Below are 20,336 nucleotides of genomic sequence, written 5' to 3'. Positions count from 1 at the left end.
GACAAAGAACTTCAGATTATTATTTGTATTATGTCGAGTTTAAAAGCTGATTATTTAATTGCTGGACTTGGATGAATGGACTTTTGTTTACTGATTGTATTCCCAAACGAGCCTTTTAATTGGCTTCTAATTGGAGTTCTAATTGGAGTGTGGCTAAAAGGAAAGAAAGAAAAGAAATAGGAGCTCGTTTGCAGGCGTGATATGATGATTAAGAAATTAACTACATTGGGTTGGTTATTGTTATTTACATTATTATATATACAAAGCCCGATTAGAGACCGTTTTCACCAGCATCTCTCCTCTCGTCCATCGTGATGGGGAGTGAGGCTGCGTGAAGGAAAGGGGGGAGGTCGATCATTTATATTTAAATATAATTAATTTTTCCAACGAACTCTAAAAAGTGTAAAATGATTACACTTTTTCATTTCTGCCGCACTTCTCCCGTTGCTTTGTGAAAGGGAACATTGCGGTCTTCAATCAATCAATCAATCAATCAATCAATCAATAGAAACAATGAGCCCAGCTGGAAATAAGTGGTTAATTTTACCTTATCACTTTACTTTATCAGTTGTATTTATATAAATTCGGGGAACCAGGGTTTTATTTATATATGTAGTCTATGTATTCATTGAAATTGTGCCCAATGACTTAACAGCTCACCCTTAACCAAATGCAAAGATTAACAGGGTACATCCTTATAAGCATAATGAATAATAATATTCATATTATAAATATTAATATATATATATATATATATATAACACATCTGTTGTGGCTTTCAATTAATTTTGAAGAATGTGAGTGAAGGGGTCTCCCAGGTCCAGGGGGTCTAGATGAACAAGTAGGGTTTGATGCTGATCATGACGTTGGAGATATGAATGTCTGTCATATTATTTTGGTCATATACTCTCATCACTACAAACCCCTCCTTTTTTATCTACGATTCCCACAGAACATACTGTTTATATAATTTGGACGCTTTGTAAGTTTTAAAATAAGTTTAAGAAAAGGGACAGCTATTTTTTTGTTTTGTTTAGGTCAAATCCAGGTCATGGGGAATCTCTCCTCAACAGCAGGCCAGCAGGGAGCAATACTTACAAATGAATAGCATTCTCCTTTCTCTACCTAATCAGCAGGACAGATCTTTTCTGTTTGTGATTTTCTGTTTTTTCTGTTTTCGTTGGCTATCATACACAACAGTCATAAACACTGTGATTGATATTATGAAAAAACAACCTAAAGGCCTTCTGTAGGTTTAATATAATCATTACAATGTTATGAAAAACTGGTAGGGAAATGGTTTGTTTGGTATCACTGAAATAACAGCGTGAATGCTTTATATTTTAGGATTCTTTCAGATTTGTGCAAAAAAAGAAAGAAATGCAAAACTATTATAGGATTGTAATAAAGACTGACAGACTATTGATTGTTTGTTTCATAAGGAATCTTCAGTACAATGCCGATTAAAGAGTAAGGTGTTATGTTGCAGGAGTGTATGGGCTGCGCTGCTTGTGTTTTATCTGCTAGCAGCCACAATACATCACACAGGCCTCACATATGCAAATGACAGATGAGGAAGTCTCTTTGAATTATATCTGTATCTGAATTTAAAATTCCAGGCACTGCATGGTACTGGTGCTTTATCACAGAGTTGGCCTTCTGTGGTACATTTAAATTTTTTTTAAAAAAGTGGATCTAATAATTTGTTTTACTTCAGCCGCACAGTAAGCCAGTGTTAAAAAAGTCCTTTAAGGTCACATGGCTACCCATAGAGAAGGTTTTCGTGAATTAATACCCGACGTCTCTTTTTATATCCTGTGATATACTTGCAAAATGTTGAGATCCAAGTTTCAGTTTTGAAGTGATTTGTATCCAAATGCAGGTGTCTCGAGAGCCACAGTGTAGTGCTTCTCTGCTGAGGCATGTCACCAGTGGACTGTCTGAAGTTGCATCCAACTAATGCATCAGTCTGGAGAGGTGTGGGAATGGGGCATAGGGCAGTACAGCATCCACCTGCAAAAAAGTCAGCAACAGAAACTACAGGCTGGCATCACACAAAGACTGTGATTGATCTCCCAGTTACAGATTTCAGTCTCTGTACCTCGATGGATGCTCTCCTTTGGGTGGAACGTAGTGCATTATGGGTAATATAAAAGGCCATTGCTTGCTCTATTTGCTGCCCTTCCTTTCAACTTCATCCATACATCATCAGTTGTGAAAATTTCAGTGAAAAGCCTTTCCAGACATTTTTACGTAAGGCTAAGAATTCAGAGGGATTTCTAAACCAGCCATTTCCTCTAAGCAGAAACATGTACCCATTCACAAAATAACTGACATGGATTTAGCACCTTATAATATATTTTATAGCTTTGGCACCTAGCCAAATTCAGTAGGTAATGCAAGAGTTTGATATGTTTTATATTCATACAGAGCCATCAAGTTTCTCAGCTGAAGAACAATTAAGGAATCTTTCTGTATCTGAGCTCATGGATGCTGTTCTAAGTGTGTCATCCGTCTTCCGTGTCACACATGTTTCTGACAAGCTCAATAATTCAGTGATGAGGAGATATTTTAAACTGTACGGATATTAATTCCCCTCTGTTTTCACAGTTCTGCTGCTCTGTGTACATTTCTTGCTGTGCTCTGCAACAGCTGCCTCATGGAAACTTTGGTCTTGCAAAATGTGTGTTTCCTTTTGTCAAAAGAGGAAGAGAACTGCGTTTGTGTTCTTCCAACTAGTTTATTTTTTGTTTTTTGGACCTTTCTTATTCAAAAATAGCACATTTAAGACCCATTTTAAACTGATTGCTATGCGAAGAGCTGTTTAGCAGGGTGGTGCTGTCTTTCTCTTTTCCTTCACTATTCAGGGTCAATTTGAAAAAGACAGAGAGGACAACACAGAGGATCACAGAATATCAACTGTATCTTTCCTCCTGATCCTGGAGAGCTAAGGGGTCTTCTGGTGTCCTGGTTTCAAAGGCTTGACACCAGCATGGAGAATAATTTGAATAAGTGGAAAGAGGTTAAAAGCTCTCCATCACTCTAAACACAGTTCCTTTACAGTGAATGAACATCTAGAGCAAATGCAAAATTGAAGATTAATATAATATATAATATAATACACACACACACACACAACAAATTAATAAGATTAAGTATTTTAACACATTTCCGGTGCATTAGTCTGGGTATTTCAGAGTTCTGTAATGAAGGTGTTCATCTTCTCTTTTCTGTAACTCTTGTTGACACAAACATTTAAAATCCTTGGCTTCATTTGAAAAAATTAAGCATTCTGTGATTGTTCTGTATTTTTAAAATAAATAAATACAATATTTCAAAATCAGCTTTACAGAAATAACATTTACTGATAAGGGTATGAATGAAACATTATTGAAAAAATGCTGTCTACATTAGAACCTCATTTTAATTTTCTAATCTCAAATTCTAAATATACAGGCAGAGAGAGTGTTGTTTTCATAGACTTTACAGAGGTATTTGTGTATATTTCTTCGTCTTTAAAAAAATATTTTGGACAATGTGAACAAATACATAAATAACAGACATATACCTACATCTAAACCAACAAACAGACAATGTTTTTCTACACATTAAAAATGACTACATAAGGGCTTTACTTAAGATAATCTCATGATACTACAGCATCACTTAGGAGCAGATATCAAGCTTTCATGACAATGCTACAGTACAATGGCTCCAGGTCTGCGTATGTGCTTCAGCAGGCTGCCCTCCATCTCCTATCCTTATAGATCAAAGTGCAGTGATTGGGAGTTTGGTGTACAACGGTTCTATACAGGGGAATACTAATACACAATTATATGAAAGATTTACTGTGTAGTATTCATTTATTGGGTTATTTATTCTGGCCTGACACACAGTACTCCATACAGTATGTATGTTTCTCCTGCTGGGATTCATCAGTCCAGCTATGACTGCCTTCTGCTCCAACGGTGTTCAGAAACTTGTAAATTACTCTGGGACATATCTGAAGATGATTTCATGAAGCCTTCAAGTATTGCTTATCATCTGTTGCGTAACACAATCTTGCAGAGGATACAGATTTAGTTGTGAGCTACATTTAAAAGTAAATCAATCAAAATATGATAAAAATGAAAGCTTGAAAAAAAAAGTAATATTAGCAAGTGCCAACTGTTGTAAAATGCTTTTTGCATGACATATATAGGAAGAACCATATCGTCGTACTCAAAAGCAGTTGGTACCACAGTTGGACACCTAGAATAGGACAGCAAAAACATACAAATTTGTTTCAACTTCTGTTTAATACAATCTTTTAACAGTATTTCTTTACAAGCTGTTGCTAATTTGCCAAACAACATCCAGACTGCTTGAATCTTACTTAAAAAGCCACAGTTTAATTTATACTTTATTTCAGTTATATTTTCCTTAGTCATCTAACAGCAGGGTTATTTCAACTGCGTCTTGCACCGTACAATGCCATGGCCAGCTGAGAAAGGATGCGGAGTTCAGTGTGTATGAATATCCCCCAAAACAGTTACTTGAACCCCTATCAGTGATCAAATGTGTAAATTCTTTTGATTTGTGTCAATATTTAACATCCAAATGGTCTTTGTTCATCCACTGAGTCCTTTACATTCCAAAGAAGGACAATTGAAGAAGACCTGAAAGAAAGGAGGGGAGGAAAATGCAGTTGTGAGTTTTTTCCTCACCCACAAGATGGCAGCATTAAATTGGAGAAGGAGTGAAGAACCAGTTCAATGACACTCTTTCTGGCTCCTTGGAAAGGGTCCATTCCCCCTGGAGCAATCTAGTTTTATCCACTGTTAGGACAGGTATATACTTAAATCTGAGCATATATACATTTTTTTTTGTATAAGAAAAAAAGAGAGACATAAATCATTCCTCTGTTAGAGTAATGTTATAAAATAGTGCTACAGCTTTGGTGATGCTTTCTATTCCATTACATTATTCTACATTGTATACACGGCAACCAAGAACAGGTAAAAGCAGATCTACTGGCTGGGAACATAGAAAACTTAAGGGTGTGGTCAAAGGCAGAAAAAACGTGTATATTTCACTGCTATTATTAAGTGCTATTATTAGCCTTTTGAAATTGCTTCGCTGAAGGGACACAAATTTGTTTGGAATGCAACACACTGAAAAAGTAAAATGCAAAAGGATGTCCTGTACATACTCATTAAACCCTATGTAACACTTTGGAACTGTAGTGTAATTTATTTTATGAAGTGTTCAGCTGGCAACTCCAGTGATCACAAGCAAGGTTTAAATGTTGTTGTGTTCCTGACTCACTTAGCATGATAGCTGAACCGTGTGAACTGCAGCTGGGATTGGGGATTTGCATGCAATTATCAGGCCTGATGCGAGGAGAAAACATGCTGTTTGTGAGGAGATGCAAAAGATAGTGCATAAAAATGTCCTTGGAAAACTGTTATTTAGCATGGGATTTCAAAGTTCAGAGTGTGTCCCATAAAACTTATATTGTTATCCATAAAAGGCCTAGCAAAAACGTTGCTCTTTTCTGTGAATGTGAGGCACAGCTGACATGTCTTTTCCGGTGACCAGCACTTCACAGCATTGTATAGTTGATGTGCAGTAAACACACCTTCTGTGGTTGACAAGGTAAGTACGCTTTTTTCTCTCACCTCTTGGGCGCTCAACCTTGTCCCGAGTCCGTGGGGGATGCGCAGTGTTCTGCAGAAGCACTCGCGCTTACTTTTCTCTCTTTAGTCGGCCTCCTGCTCAACGCTGCAGAGAAAGAGAATAGTTCACATAGATTCTGCCTGCCACCTCACGTGGGAAAGGCACCGGAAATCGAAGCACTTTGGTGAATCAACTTATTTGTTGTTGTGTTTCTTTCTAAGATAGATTCAGGAGTGCGGACCAACCCAATAGACGTATGTAGTAGAAGGTGAATAGATTTATGTTGGCGTAGACCCGCTTGACTGAGGGAATGATGATTTGGCCATGAGGACGAGGCCATTGGAACCCCCCCACTAGGAGGAAGGAGCCAAGGAGCTGCTGAAAATGTGGTGTGTGGGGTGGAGGAAGGATACAAAGCAATGCATGCTGGGAATGTGCTGGATGCTTATGCTTGGGATGGTTGGAAATCCTCCTGAATCCAGATTAAAACCCTAATTGTGCGTGTAGACTTATACACAACGGCCCATCGTGATTGCATAGTTTTAGGGCTACACAAATGTTTCCAGGAAGTTTAACACAAATATCAACCCTCTTGACACATTAAATGTATATACTTTCACAACATGGTCTCTGCATCTCGGGTGAACATGTCTGTTAAGAAATATTTCAGAAGATAACCAGTTTCACTAAGTGTCGGCTTTCACATACAGTATATATATACCCACAGAGCAGGGAGAGCCACCATATGAAATGCATATGCTGTTGTGTTTACCATACCACAAAAATCTAAAGTATTTACAGACATAACGGTGGTTATGGTTACCAAATAGTTGTCCAGCCATTAATAAGCAGCTTTTTGATCGTGAACGCAGATGAAGACAGATAGTGGGACAGCTGTTATCTGATACAGTATTTACTTTTCCTATTAAGATGAAACGCTGCCCCAGCAGAGTCAGTGAGTGTTTGATTGCATTGCAGACTTTCAGGTCGGTGTAGGTGTGTCCTGCTTGTTCCTGCTCATGGTTCCTCATGCCACAAAACAGGAAGAGCATCGCAATTTGTCTGGTTTTCTAAAATGAAGGGACCTTCCTAGACATTCCAGCACAGGTAGGGGGGGAATTGGTTTAATCTACAGTAATCTGTCTTGGAGTAATCTGTCATCTGTTCAAAGCTTGGAACCCTTCCCTTCCTCTTCCCACACAAAGCAACAACCAAAATGAATACATCTATATCTATATCTCTCCATCAATTTTTATACAATATAAGTATATGGCCTGCTGTATGCAAGAGAAGAGGAAACACTGCAGTATCATAGCGATATTATGGTGCAGATTATTCTCCATGCCAACCCCTGCACGCCTCAAAAATAGTTCAAAGTCTGCAGCTTTGTGGACTGTTGGTCTGGGACTGGGGACACCTGTAGATGTGGCAGCACAAGGGTTAATTTGCCAGGGGGTTGTCCTTGAGGGGAAGAAAAAAAATGGAAAGAAAAAAGAAAAGAGGCCAATGCCCTTCAGCAGCTTAACTTCAACGAAACAAATATTATCTCTGCATGAAAAAATGTGGACTAAGTACTTCCAACAAGCATTCCTTATCGGGGTCGATTTCCAGTGTTTGGTGACCTGTAGGAAATCCCTGTTCAGCAGATTGAAGTGTACAAACACCGGTGTCTACAGATAGGCTTTAAAATCAACCAAAGGTTTTCGTGAACACAACCCGTATCTAGGGATCTGCTGCAAAGAATGGGGCAGGAGTTGTCAGTCATTGGTAATTGTGATAGGCTGTGCAAGCATTTGGAGAGGGCATGTATTTCAGCAAATATATGCCTGAAAATGCTTTTGCTGGCACAAAGCCGTCCTTCGCAAAGCAAGGAACAAACCGTTTGCCCCTTCCCGTGTTCAGCCTTTCTCTGATCAACTGACTCCCCTTATCAATAGTTACCATGATGCAATTATATCACCTTAAGCAAACACCTGAGGAGTTTGTACACCACTTAGTGAAAGCAAACAGCCCGGCTCTTTGAGAGAGGCCCAGAAATCATTTTCATGAAGTCGGCAAATCTGTCAGCATATTTTCAAACTCTTGTGAATCAAAACCAAGGTGACAAGCATGCGTTAGTGCACCCTGGGCCCTCGCTAAAAAGTGGGCAATGCCTGTTTGCCCTTGTTTGTGCTGGTCAAAGGCATTGTCCTTTCTTTAATGCTGGTGAGAGACTGTGAGTACCAGGGAAGTAAGCACATTTACGTTAAACCATTCGACTGGGTTGGCCAAGGTACAAAATCCTACACAAATCTAGGATGACATGACAATTAAGCCTATACTGAATGAATACTCCCAGTTATAGCTAGTATGCAAAATCAATACTTCCACTGTTAGCTGTACAAAAGGAGGCTGAACTGGGATCTGTCAGGTTGGTGTCCTCACTTACTCTGATCTAATTCTGAGAAGACGTGGGTCTCACCTTCCTTCCAGGCACTTTGGCGTCTTTTTCGTTTCTCTTTCCTGTCGGGAGAATGTGTGTCTTCTGAGTGCGTCTCCTGGTTGCTCTCTGATTCATAATCAATCGTCATCTAGTTTGCAATAAAAAAAATATATGACACGGGTTACCTGTTTCCAGTGGGGTTTTGGCAGCTCAAAGGCATACAAATGACATGAATACATATCTCCAGATTTATAATAAAGGACTGCAACTCCGAAGATTGATGTCTACGCTGCTCTACTGCAAAATCAGATCACTGTCATTTATAATATATTTCTTAATAAATAGGTGCCAGTCTGCTTAGCTTTATGTTTATTGTGCATTTCTAAATGTCCATGTTCAAAAGATTCAGTAGTCCAATTCTTGCCATTTGGAATTACTGTGTAACACTGGCTGAATATTATATGTTTCCTAGGGAAAGGCTCTGATGCAAACTAACCTCACTGTCTGATGAATCATGGTCCTTGGATTCAGTCTTGAGTGCCTTCAGGACGACCACTGTGAAGACAGATTCACGACAATAAGCAGTTTACATATGACCTCTCACTCTCCTGTAAGGCATTGGGAATTTGACGTTTTACAAGACTTCACTGAGGCTACAGAGCACAAAGAGATGGTGCTCTCCAAGTAAAAACAAAAGGCAAAACACTGATCCAGTGACTTACAGAAAAGGCAATTTGGATCCATATTAATAGAGCCATTAAATAATAAATGTCTCACAGGGATTAATCTTAAAACAGCACTGAACTGTGGAGGACAATTTCTACTGAATACCAGAGAAACAGAGGAACATATAATTAGATCTTTATATGAAAATAGGGAAATATGAAAAAATTATTTGATCCCCTGCTGATTTTGTATGTTTGCCCACTGACAAAGAAATGATCAGTCTATAATTTTAATGGTAGGTGTATTTTAACAGTGAGAGACAGAATAACAACAAAAAAATCCAGAAAAACACATTTCAAAAAAGTTATAAATTGATGATTAATGTTAATGAGGGAAATAAGTATTTGATCCCCTATCAATCAGCAAGATTTCTGGCTCCCAGGTGTCTTTTATACACCTGTATAATATGTTACCTGTATAAAAGACACCTGTCCACAGAAGCAATCAATCAATCAATCAAGCAGCTGGGACCATAGTCACCAAGAAAACAATTGGTAACACACTACGCCGTGAAGGACTGAAATCCTGCAGCGCCCGCAAGGTCCCCCTGCTCAAGAAAGCACATGTACAGGCCCGTCTGAAGTTTGCCAATGAACATCTGAATGATTCAGAGGAGAACTGGGTGAAAGTGTTGTGGTCAGATGAGACCAAAATCGAGCTCTTTGGCATCAACTCAACTCGCCGTGTTTGGAGGAGGAGGAATGACCCACCCAAGAACACCATCCCCACCATCAAACATGGAGGTGGAAACATTATGCTTTGGGGGTGTTTTTCTGCTAAGGGGACAGGACAACTGCACCGCATCAAAGGGACGATGGACGGGGCCATGTACCGTCAAATCTTGGGTGAGAACCTCCTTCCCTCAGCCAGGGCATTGAAAATGGGTCGTGGATGGTATTCCAGCATGACAATGACCCAAAACCCACAGCCAAGGCAACAAAGGAGTGGCTCAAGAAGAAGCACATTAAGGTCCTGGAGTGGCCTAGCCAGTCTCCAGACCTTAATCCCATAGAAAATCTGTGGAGGGAGCTGAAGGTTCGAGTTGCCAAACGTCAGCCTCGAAACCTTAGTAACTTGGAGAGGATCTGCAAAGAGGAGTGGGACAAAATCCCTCCTGAGATGTGTGCAAACCTGGTGGCCAACTACAAGAAACGTCTGACCTCTGTGATTGCCAACAAGGGTTTTGCCACCAAGTACTAAGTCGAAGGGGTCAAATACTTATTTCCCTCATTAACATGCAAATCAATTGATAACTTTTTTGAAATGCGTTTTTCTGGATTTTGTTGTTGTTATTCTGTCTCTCACTGTTAAAATACACCTACCATTAAAATTACAGACTGATCATTTCTTTGTCAGTGGGCAAACGTACAAAATCAGCAGGGGATCAAATACTTTTTTCCCTCATTGTATATGGTCATGAAAGTTGGAACACAGTTATATTAAGGATCTCCATATCTGATTAAATGAAATACTCATATAATGCCTTTGAGTATTGCAGAGTACAGATGTAATGAGATACCTGGACAAAGTGACATACCTGCGATAGGCTGGTCTTTTGTCCCCGTGTTTGCAAACTCCTCTGGATTTCCCTCTCCATGTTCTTCTTTTTTTTCTTCATTTTGATCCTGAAAACAAAATCACTCAAATGATCAGGCTTAGAAAGCTACCTGGACCCCTTTTCACACCATTACCAAAAGAAAAAGAGACGAGGTCTGTGTGAATCACTTGCAATAGAAAAGATGAGACTGGAACATCTAAACAATAAAAAATAACAGGCATGATAACTAGCCCTAAATATCATCATGGCTGCCCACGTGGTCCACACAGAGGCACTCACCGGACTTGTCTGTGGATTTCTCACCTCTCCCGCCTGGGAGACGTGGTTGGCGGCAGACTGATGGGACGGCGGGGAGGGACGGGTCTCTGAGCTGGAGGGGCTGCTGGGTGGGAGTGGTGGATCTGCAGTGAAGGAGTGCAAGTCTTTGGGACCCGAGAGCTCCTCGCAGCCAACTCTGAGGCTGGAGAGTTCCGGCTGCTCCTCTGCCCCCTTGTGCTTGGACCTCCCATGGTCGGACAGGTCTAACGGCTTGTCGGCAGCCTTCTGGCACGGAGCCACAATCTTTTCCAGTTTCAGGTCGCTGCTGCTGAATTTCCTGAATCCTTGGCTGACTCTCTCGTCCTCCGTTTTGGTGCTTTTCATGGGGGGGATCCTGTTCAGAGAGCTGGTTGCCCCGTGGTACAGTGTGACCTTGCCGTCGTGCCAGTACAGTTCCGGTGCGGGCTTTTTCATCACAGTGCTCTTCGGGTTCAGATGGTAGTCCTTCAGGTAGACCAGATTCCCGTAGCAGTCGATCACTGGGATGTTGTCGTCAAACATCTCCTGTGACCTCAAAGCCCAGTCTTGCTGTTCCCCCACAGGCCAGTGGAAGGCGAGTCTCTGGGTCTTGTCGACGTGTGGCCGGTACGCCACCGGTGCGACCAAACGATGCTGCAGCTTCTCCTCAGACGGCCCTCTCTTCAAAGCCACCGGTGGAGAGACCGCCTCATACTTCTCAGGCACATCTGCACTCTTTAGTCTGAGGAGGGGGATGGGGGTTACAGGAGACGAATGAGGTTTAGTTCTCCCCATTCAGGTTACACCACTTTATAGCACTTTGAGAAGAGGATCAAATGAAAAACACTCACTGTAGGAACCATTAGAAATCAATACATATTTTGATATTCAGATGTAAGCTACTATGCCGTGACTGGGAATAGTCTTTGATGTAGTATTTATAAGATGGTATATCATGTGGTGACCAGGAGGCCCTTCAAGAACCCTGTGATAAACAGTTTCCTTTCAGCAGAGTGGCGGCTGTCACCTCTTCTCCACCCCTGGACTTCTTTGGACATTGTCCCCTCTCAGGGCTGGTGCCATCACTGCTATGGTGTTGTGCAGTTTATTGGACACTCTCTGTGGGTTCTAGAGTCAAAGAACAGCAGGCCAGGTCAAGCGAAGAAACTGTTGTCAAGACATTGTTGTCCTAATGATGTCAACTGTCCCTTTACAAAAATAGAAACATGTCATTACATTACAAGTCGCAGCCACGTTTATGGTCTTATTAAAGTAGATGCTAATCCTTCAAAAGTCAGAGAACAAGTTATCAAATATATAGCAAGGAAAAGTACAGTCCACACTCCAGTCATTTGGAAAGAGCAAATTATAATTATATTCATGACTTGAATAAGTCTGTAAGGCCAAACAAAAAGAGAAAAGGAAATAAATTACATGAGCTTCCTGTCCGTTCCAGTGGAGAAGCTGACTGAATCCAGACTCTGAAAGATGAAAAAGTAGAGTTTTCAAAATTGTAGTCCAAAGATTATATTTACAGAGGGATTTACATGGAATTTACCTCAATGTCTCCACAGACAATTCCATGAGTATTCATCCTTAACATATATTTTAATTAAATATTGTATTCTAAGCTGCAGACACATGTAAATATAAAAAAAGGATTTTGGATTTGGGTGATGGACTGTCGAATTCAGGCAGCATGAAACATAATCTAGTGCTGAGCCTGTGTCAGGAAAAATAAATATGTCTGTGTTACTAGTGGGGGTTTATTTTAGTTGTTTTCTTTTAAATAATGATCTTCTTGTTTCTCTTACTGTGTCACACAAGCACAGCCTTGCTGCTCGGATGTAAGCTGTACTGTGTGGAAATATGCAAGGAATATTTGACTTCATCAGGAAGCTGTAAAAGGCCATAGCTCTTAGTGTGGCAGCAGAGAACAATGTTAACAATGTGTGTGTGTGTGTGTGTGTGCACGTGTGGGTGTGTGCATGCGTGTGTGTACCCTCACTTGGCAACTGTTGGCTCTGCTCCAGGATAACTGAGGCAGGCTGTCTGGGAAGAGCGCCCTCTACTGTCTGCTTGGTCTTCATGGCGGCGGCGAGAGCCAGGGCGGGGTTGGTGTCTGGAGACCGACTGTTCTCTGGGGTGGATGCTTTGGACAGCCGGCCGTTCTGCTCTCTGTGAGAAAGTCAGCACCACCGACACCAAACAACTCAGACAGGCTAATTGGTTGGTTTCATAATTTTAGACTCAATTTGTTCAGGCAGTGGTAATTCTGTGGTGTTGCACACATCTTGACACAGACTACAGCCTAGGAGTTTTTGCATTGCTTTGTTTTGAGTATGTTGAAGCTGTCGGAAGGTGACTTTCGCGGAAGAAGGGTATAAGATAAAATTCTGAATCCTACTTGTCGTCAACAAAGCCCTTTTTCCTACAATTAGGATGCAGCAAACCACCCACATCAGGTTTAAAAATGTAAATTAATGCAAATTGTTTGATGGGGGAAGTTGAAGCTACCATTGTAACTTTTCATATTTTCCTTCGGGTTTGGTTTCTAATACAAATATGATCATAAATGTGAATAATACAGTTCATTCAGACTGTTCTCTTCTGTCAGGCAGCAGCTCAGTCACAGACAATATAAGGCAAGTTTTTGCTTGACTTTATAAAAACAAGAATTCACAGCACCATCAACACTTCATCTCCAACTGGCCAAAAGGTGAGGGCCAGATGGCATCAGCCAGAACAGTGCTTACCCCTGCACACAGCGCAGGGTCTTCAGCTCCTCTAGCAGTCCCTTGTTTTCTTTCCTCAGCATGTTGATCTCGTTCACTGTGGAAAAGCAAACCAAGCCCTGGATGCTGAACACCGTGTTTTTGTCGCATTGTGTTCTATTACAGCTCTCGTTTCCTCTCAGGTATAGACCAGGAAACTGGAGGTATGGTTCCCTTGATGATATCAGTCCACATACGTGTGGCTATTTTAATAACCAATTCCTCTGCATCAAATGATTGTACTGTTTCTATTCGTGTCAACAGCACTCTTATGCCGGTGCCCCCAAAAGCGACCCAAATAAGAACTGTACACCATGTTTTCCCCAAATTGGATATGGTTATGTGGAATACTTAAATTATGGCAAGGGGCCATATATATATTTAAAGTTGTCCACAGTGGGACTATTCAGTCTCAAGAAAAACATACCTAAAATGGAGATATGCTGCAAGCTCTGCATTTGAGAAGTCTCGAATTCATGTTGCTTTCTTTTGGCGACGTCCTGTGTCACAGTACAGCGGTCACACAAACCCGCTCGCAGTCTGGAAAGGAGCCATGGCAGTAAGGTCAAACTGTACAATATTTCAGTCTTAAAAATTAAACACACACACAGTTGCACAAAATAAAGTTTTTCTGTCCTAGCATCTTAGGAGCATGTATTTTGTGCGAAACACAAAATGGGATGTGAGCGGTAAGGAAAAAAACTGCAGCTCAAGCTTTCACCTTTCAAATTGGGAACATAGACTAAAATTCTTTATAATTTCAGACTCGCCTGTTCTCCAAAAGCTTGACATTCTCATTGAGTATCTTCTGCTGTTCCCGTAGCTGCTGGTTTTTAGAGAACAATTCATCCATTCTTTGAACATCACTGCATAACAAACACAAATAATATTTTTTATTACAACAGTCAAAAATAAAAGTGAAAACAACAAAAGTCACATAATTCCATGTAATTTCGAAACACACTATCTGTACCCAATCCACCCCAAAAAAATGCTGGTTTGCTCAATAGCAAAAACAGGTGTAATTCCTCATACCAATCGGACAGCCCATATGACAATACTGAACAGGTAGGTCGGGGCAGTAATCCGAAACCAGAAACGTAGAAAATCCCATGTAAGAATAGAGTGTACTGGTTTTTCCACAATACACCAGTCCCCAAGATACATTGGCGGCTTTAGTTGGTTCACATGGAAGAGAAAGACTTTTCCATTTCCTATGTTGCTCTATGTAGTTAGGGGGTGCCTGAAAGTTTTGCTATCTGTTCCCAAGTTGAGTTATTATTTGTTTGGTAGGATTTTATTATTGTGGAATTTATATGATATCTCATATGGTACTGTTTTCATGGTTCTTTATGTGTACTGGCTCAGGACTCACCAGCACTTTTCCTTGGTCAGATCTGTCACTTTGTCTTGCCAGCCTGGGGAAGGTATCACACAGTTGAGTCAGAATGATTTTTCAATGTCAAGCTGATGGTAAGGAATTGCCTGCATCTGAGACTGACACATTGAAATCTGCACCTGATCACGTTGTGATCAAAGACGTCTGCACCTGCAGACCTGATCACAGACGTATAATATTACAGCTTTCCTGCTTAGAAGCAATTCACTCAGAGTTCACCTCCACTGTGGGATAATTGTACATTTGATTATTCCAATGTGAAGGTTTGAATCAAATGAATTTATGGAAATATTAATTACGAGATACAAAGAAAAAAATGAAAGCTTTTAATTCCTTCTTAAATTACATAACATTTCTATGCATGTCACTGTCTACTCAAAATACGTCTATGAAATGCTGCGAACCTTCACCTGGACCTTCAATTGACAGGCACTAGTGATAGAGACAGGAAAGTGAGTACCTTTGACCTCCTTCTCGTGGAAGTCCCTCAGTCTGTGGAGCAGTTCATCAAAGCCGTCTGTGGTCATAATTGGAGAGCAGCCGTACTGTAACAGCTATGCAAAGTCTGAAACACTGCCTACACTGATCCCCTGTCCTGTTCCTAAAACACAAATATCAGACACAAAGCAATCAGTTTCACATGCTTTATCTTCCTGGAGTCTTTTTCTACCAGGGCAAATGGACAGTAAATAAATATAACCCTCGAGTCGCAAGCATTATTTTATGACTTTTGGGGATATATTTATTGAATTAATGAACTGAGATCTGTACTAAATATTAACTCAATCCATGCCACTGCGGGGATTGAAGAGCCAGCTTTTCAAAACAAAGCCGTTGATCCTATATATCTTTTCGCGTATCGCAACAGCTGTGGCCCTTGTCTCGTATATAACTGTCATGCTGCAAAAGACGTTTATTTTTCCATTGTCTTTCCTAAGCTTGTACCTGCAAGTGTAAAACCGTTTGAATGAAAGATGAGCCCATATCAAAATAGAATTATTAAAACCAGCCTTTCTGGTTTTCTGGGAGAGCGCCCAGGGCTTGTGTTTTTTTTTTTTTTTTATATATAGAAAGGAGTGGTTATAATTATTTTAATTACTTTTACTGACTCTCGTGGACATTTAAAAACTGAAATGTAAGGTAAAAGGTAATGCTAGAGTGAGAGGTAAAAGAATCTGGAAAAAAGAGCCCAGGAATTAACCTCAAACATCACTTTCAATATAGTTGTCCACAATTAGATATTGGAAGACAAGGACAATGGTGGCCAAACGTTTTCACAACTATTTGTGGAACTAAAGTATTGTGGACCACCACAGCATGAACAGCTCACATAAATTGAATTGCATATAAAACACACACACACATGCACTCATACAAAGAAAATAAATGTAATTGCCAATAAAGTGTAATACCACAACTGAACACTGTAGGCATTTTGAATAATTTTCATGGACGTTTTTCATTTTGGGATTAGTGTGAGAGGGTGCAGGATAAACTACGCAATGGATCTGCACCAGATGGGCTATGGACTGGCTCAGAGTGTGGACTGGTGTTTGAGAACAACTGGCATAGGAGACTATCAGCGTGGTGCACCATTGATGGTGAGACAGGGAACATAGCCCATGAGATTCACTAATGGCATAACACGGTATTGGCTGAAGAGAGAATTGTGATTTTATTTTTGGTTTCATAAAATAATTCGATATGAATGGCTGTTCACTAATGACAGCTTCTTGAAGTATGCTAGGCCGTTCTCTATATACATGAAGGAAACCCACTTGCGATGTCTCTGAGGTGTTTTATTTTTACTGTGGACACATATTCGTATGTGAATTAAAAAATAAACTACTATCTATTACTATTGCAGTTTTTATTTAGGTATTTGAATATCATTCTTGAAACCTGTCAAAAAAGGAATACATTGCAGTCACTTTGAGGGAGTGGATCTCAACAGTTTATATTTAAATGCCAGCCTCTCTTTCACAAGTTAGGATACGTTATCTGTGTCGGGCATGACAACAAGAAATTACATGTTCCTTTCAGCTTAGTGGTTTTATTAGCATTGTACTGCACAGGTTAGTTCCCATTTTCCTAATTACAAAACATTGTTCTCTGTTTCTCAACAGGTAGCAGTAGACACAGGGTAGAGTATTTATTTAAAATAAACAGTCTGTCAAAAAAATGACATATTTATCCATCAGTGTGTTCATACAGTAGAAAGGTATTTTGTGTCATGTTAATCAAACTACTCTGTGGAAATATTCTTGCTGGTTGGGATATTCTTTTCTTTTTTGCTTTTCTACCTTTGGAAAAGTGTCTCATGAAGTGTTCAGTTCTGGAATTGGGACAACTGGAGATGCCTTAAACACCCACTGAGCTGCTATTAAAAAAATGTTTATGTGTATATCGTATAGGTATTTATTTTAAGAAAATGAAGGCCGTCTTCATCTTTGCCTGGTTTATTATAAGATCCTTCTGTAAATAAACACATCAGAAGAATTGTTGGTGAAGAACAGAAAGCAGGCACTGAACTTCACTCGTTCATTCTGATTAATGCAGTTTTCGGCATCAGTTCAACACAGCACATGCACAGACAAGATGACCCAACTTTGTTTTCCTGTTTTCTGCACTGCACAAACCCAGCATAGCCTCCATCCTGACTAATGCAACGTTTGTGAAGGAGCATCTAATTAAAGAGAATCTGTAGGATGTAACCTAATTTGTTAGATTATATATCTGGATGTTTTATATTTGGCAAACTGCACAGTTTTTTGTCCTATAGCCCTGTACTGTTGGGTCAGACCCTCTGGGTCCTGTCATGCAGCTTTTTACCACTTCACTGAGGTTGCTCAGGATGTCTTACAGTGTCAAACGAATGTCTTTTCAAAAAGCCAGATGGAATATCAAATTATGACAGCAAGTGCTTTAGCAAAACCACTTCTTTGACATTTCCTTTCATAGGAATATGTTTCATCATTACACATTTTTGATCATATAAATTATATCTTTTAAATTATCCCAAATCTTGAGTGGTTGCAGCACCAAGACTAATAGATCTATCTCTCTAAAAAGATGTGTGTACATCAAAGTATAGGGGATTTCCAGTAGTGTTTGGCTCAGGTTACCTGCCACCCTGTTGCATTGATTCTGTGTGCCCAGATTACGGGGAAAAGGATGCACCTGACACAGAAATGAGACATGCCAAGTGACTGCAGTAGAGCGTGGGAAACTGTGATCCCGGGCTTCATCACATTGAGTGAGCACTGTCACAACTTGTCTGTATATTGTATCAGTTTTTCCACACCACCATTCAGCATTTCCTTTCCCATATACTACTTTTGAGACCTGGATAGTTCAAAATTTGACAATGTTCACTTTGGGCAAACATTTGGACTGAACATCACAGCACTTTAATCCAACACTCAAAGTTCATATTATAAGGCCTTTGCTGATTTAATGTTTTCCTTTCATTATTATTATTATTATTATTACACAAAACAGACTGCTTAATATTTGGGGTTTTAACTGCAGCACTCAAAGTTAAATGGTAAACCAGTTAATCTACAATACAATAAACAGTTTAAACAAAAGGCAAAACGAAAGACAAATAAGAGAAGAGAATGTTTAGTTCTGAAATGCCGAGCTGTCAGTTACCCAGTGGTTGGATTAAAATGTTAAATCTTGTATTTGTCCTTAAATCAATGGTTTCTATAAAGGCATTTTAAGATTCCACCGCAGGACAGCTCCTATTTTTCAAAGGCAGACAACGTCAGACTTTGTGAGGTTTGTGTCTGACTAGGTTTCTTAACAGCAGTCACATTTTAGCTTTATATTCAGCTTCTTGACTGCCTGACTCGGACACATTTAGTCCACACCAGGATAAAATAATGCAAAAGACAGAATTAAAAGAAACACTTACAGGGAGAAACCTTCCTTTTGCTCAGTTTGTCCTGATATCAATGTCCATTGCTTGTCCACTCTTCCATTTGATTTTGAGTGGAAGGCAAAACGAGCAAGGAAAGGAGAAGCTGGGAAGAGCCACAGTGGAGCAGTCCCACACCCAAGCAGCTCTCAGAACCTCTGAGAAACTCGTCAGAGCAGTTTGGCCTCAGTTCGGCACACAACTGGGGTTGAGGCAAAGCCTGTTCAAAGCAACATTACCAGTTTTGCACTAATCTTAAAAAACTGGTAGAACCAGATTGGGGACTAAACAAATCCAAATAATCCATTTCACTTCCACCTTTAAAAAAAGAGAAAGAAACCAAGGCCAAGGTGGTGCACTGAGGCGTTGCTTGGTTACAAGAAATGACTTTTTAATTCAGTCTGCCCGAGGACACAGGTTAGCTACTTTGGCGCTTCACATTTGGTACGTCTCATTAAACAGATGCACAGTGCTCACCCTATGTGACTGAGAACTTTGTTGCTATCTATCTTGGATTTGAAAGGAAACAATCAAGATGTGCTTTAAGTGTAGACTTTCATCTTTAATTTGAGGGTAGTTACATCCAAATTGGATGAACGGTGTACACCCTTTTTTATACGTGGTCCCCCCAGTTTTAGGGGCTCAAAAGTATTTGGACAAACTAACATAATCACGAATTAAATTGTGAGTTTCAATACTTTGGTTGCAAATTGTTTGCAGTCAATGACTGCCTGAAGTCTGGAACCCATAGACATCACCAGATGTTGGGTTTCTTCCCTGGTGATGCTCTGCCAGGCCTGCACTGCAGCTGTCTTTAGTTCCTGCATGTTCTTGGGGCGTTTTGCCTTCAGTTTTGCCTTCAGCAAGTGAAATGCTGCTCAGTTGGATTCAGGTCAGGGGATTGACTTGGCCATTGCAGAACATTTCACTTCACCTTAAAGTCTTGGGTGGCTTTCACAGTATGCTTTGGGTCATTGTCCATCTGCACTGTGAAGTGCTGTCCAATGTGTTTTGAGGCATTTGGCTGAATCTGAGCAGATAATATAGCCCTAAACACTTCAGAATTCATCCTGCTGCTTTTGTCAGCAGTCACATCATCAATACATACAAGGGAACCAGTTCCCTTGACAGCCATACATGCCCATGTCATAACATGCATCACAGATGAGGTGGTCTGCTTCAGACCATGAGCAGATCCTTCCCTTCTCCATACTCTTCTCTTCCCATCATTCTGGTTCAAATTGATCTTTGTTCTAGAACTGTACAGGGTTCTTTAGGTGTTTTTTTGGCAAACTCTAATCTGGTCTTCCTCTTTTTGGGGCTTACCAATGGTTTACATCTTGTGGTAAACCCTCTGTATTTACTCTGGTGAAGTCTTCTCATGATTGTTGACTTTGACACAGATACACCTACCTCCTGGAGGGTGCTCTTGATCTGGCCAACTGTTGTGAAGGGGTTTTTCTTCACCAGGGAAAGAATTCTTCTGTCATCCACCACAGTTTTCCATGGTCATCTGGGCCTTTTGGTGTTCCTGAGCTCACCAGTGCATTCTTTCTTTTTAAGAATGTACCAAATAGTTGATTTGGCCACACCTAATGTTT

General features: G+C 40.2%; 1 protein-coding gene across 2 annotated transcripts; it reads right to left on the bottom strand.

Annotated features, from left to right (window-relative positions):
* Positions 1 to 3,340: 3,340 nt before the first annotated feature.
* rbbp8l (retinoblastoma binding protein 8-like) lies at positions 3,341 to 18,957 on the bottom strand. 2 transcript variants are annotated; one of them, XM_066702269.1, is made up of 15 exons: positions 18,733 to 18,957; positions 15,274 to 15,414; positions 14,790 to 14,832; positions 14,185 to 14,280; positions 13,842 to 13,954; positions 13,397 to 13,472; positions 12,649 to 12,818; positions 12,075 to 12,121; positions 11,668 to 11,768; positions 10,644 to 11,382; positions 10,344 to 10,431; positions 8,577 to 8,635; positions 8,087 to 8,228; positions 5,661 to 5,763; positions 3,341 to 4,658 (listed from the first exon to the last, which is right to left on the bottom strand). In XM_066702269.1, exons 2-14 carry the CDS (start codon positions 15,338 to 15,340, stop codon positions 5,672 to 5,674), a joined length of 1,833 nt encoding a protein of 610 aa, XP_066558366.1. In that variant the 5' UTR covers positions 15,341 to 15,414; positions 18,733 to 18,957; the 3' UTR covers positions 3,341 to 4,658; positions 5,661 to 5,671. The 2 variants fall into 2 exon arrangements, with proteins under 2 accessions (XP_066558366.1, XP_066558367.1); XM_066702270.1 differs by having other exon boundaries at positions 8,120 to 8,228; positions 18,733 to 18,955.
* Positions 18,958 to 20,336: the final 1,379 nt, after the last annotated feature.

Source organism: Amia ocellicauda, chromosome 4 (assembly GCF_036373705.1).
Source record: "Amia ocellicauda isolate fAmiCal2 chromosome 4, fAmiCal2.hap1, whole genome shotgun sequence".
Taxonomy (NCBI): Eukaryota; Metazoa; Chordata; class Actinopteri; order Amiiformes; family Amiidae; genus Amia; species Amia ocellicauda.
This window is presented reverse-complemented; position numbering and strand designations above follow the sequence as displayed.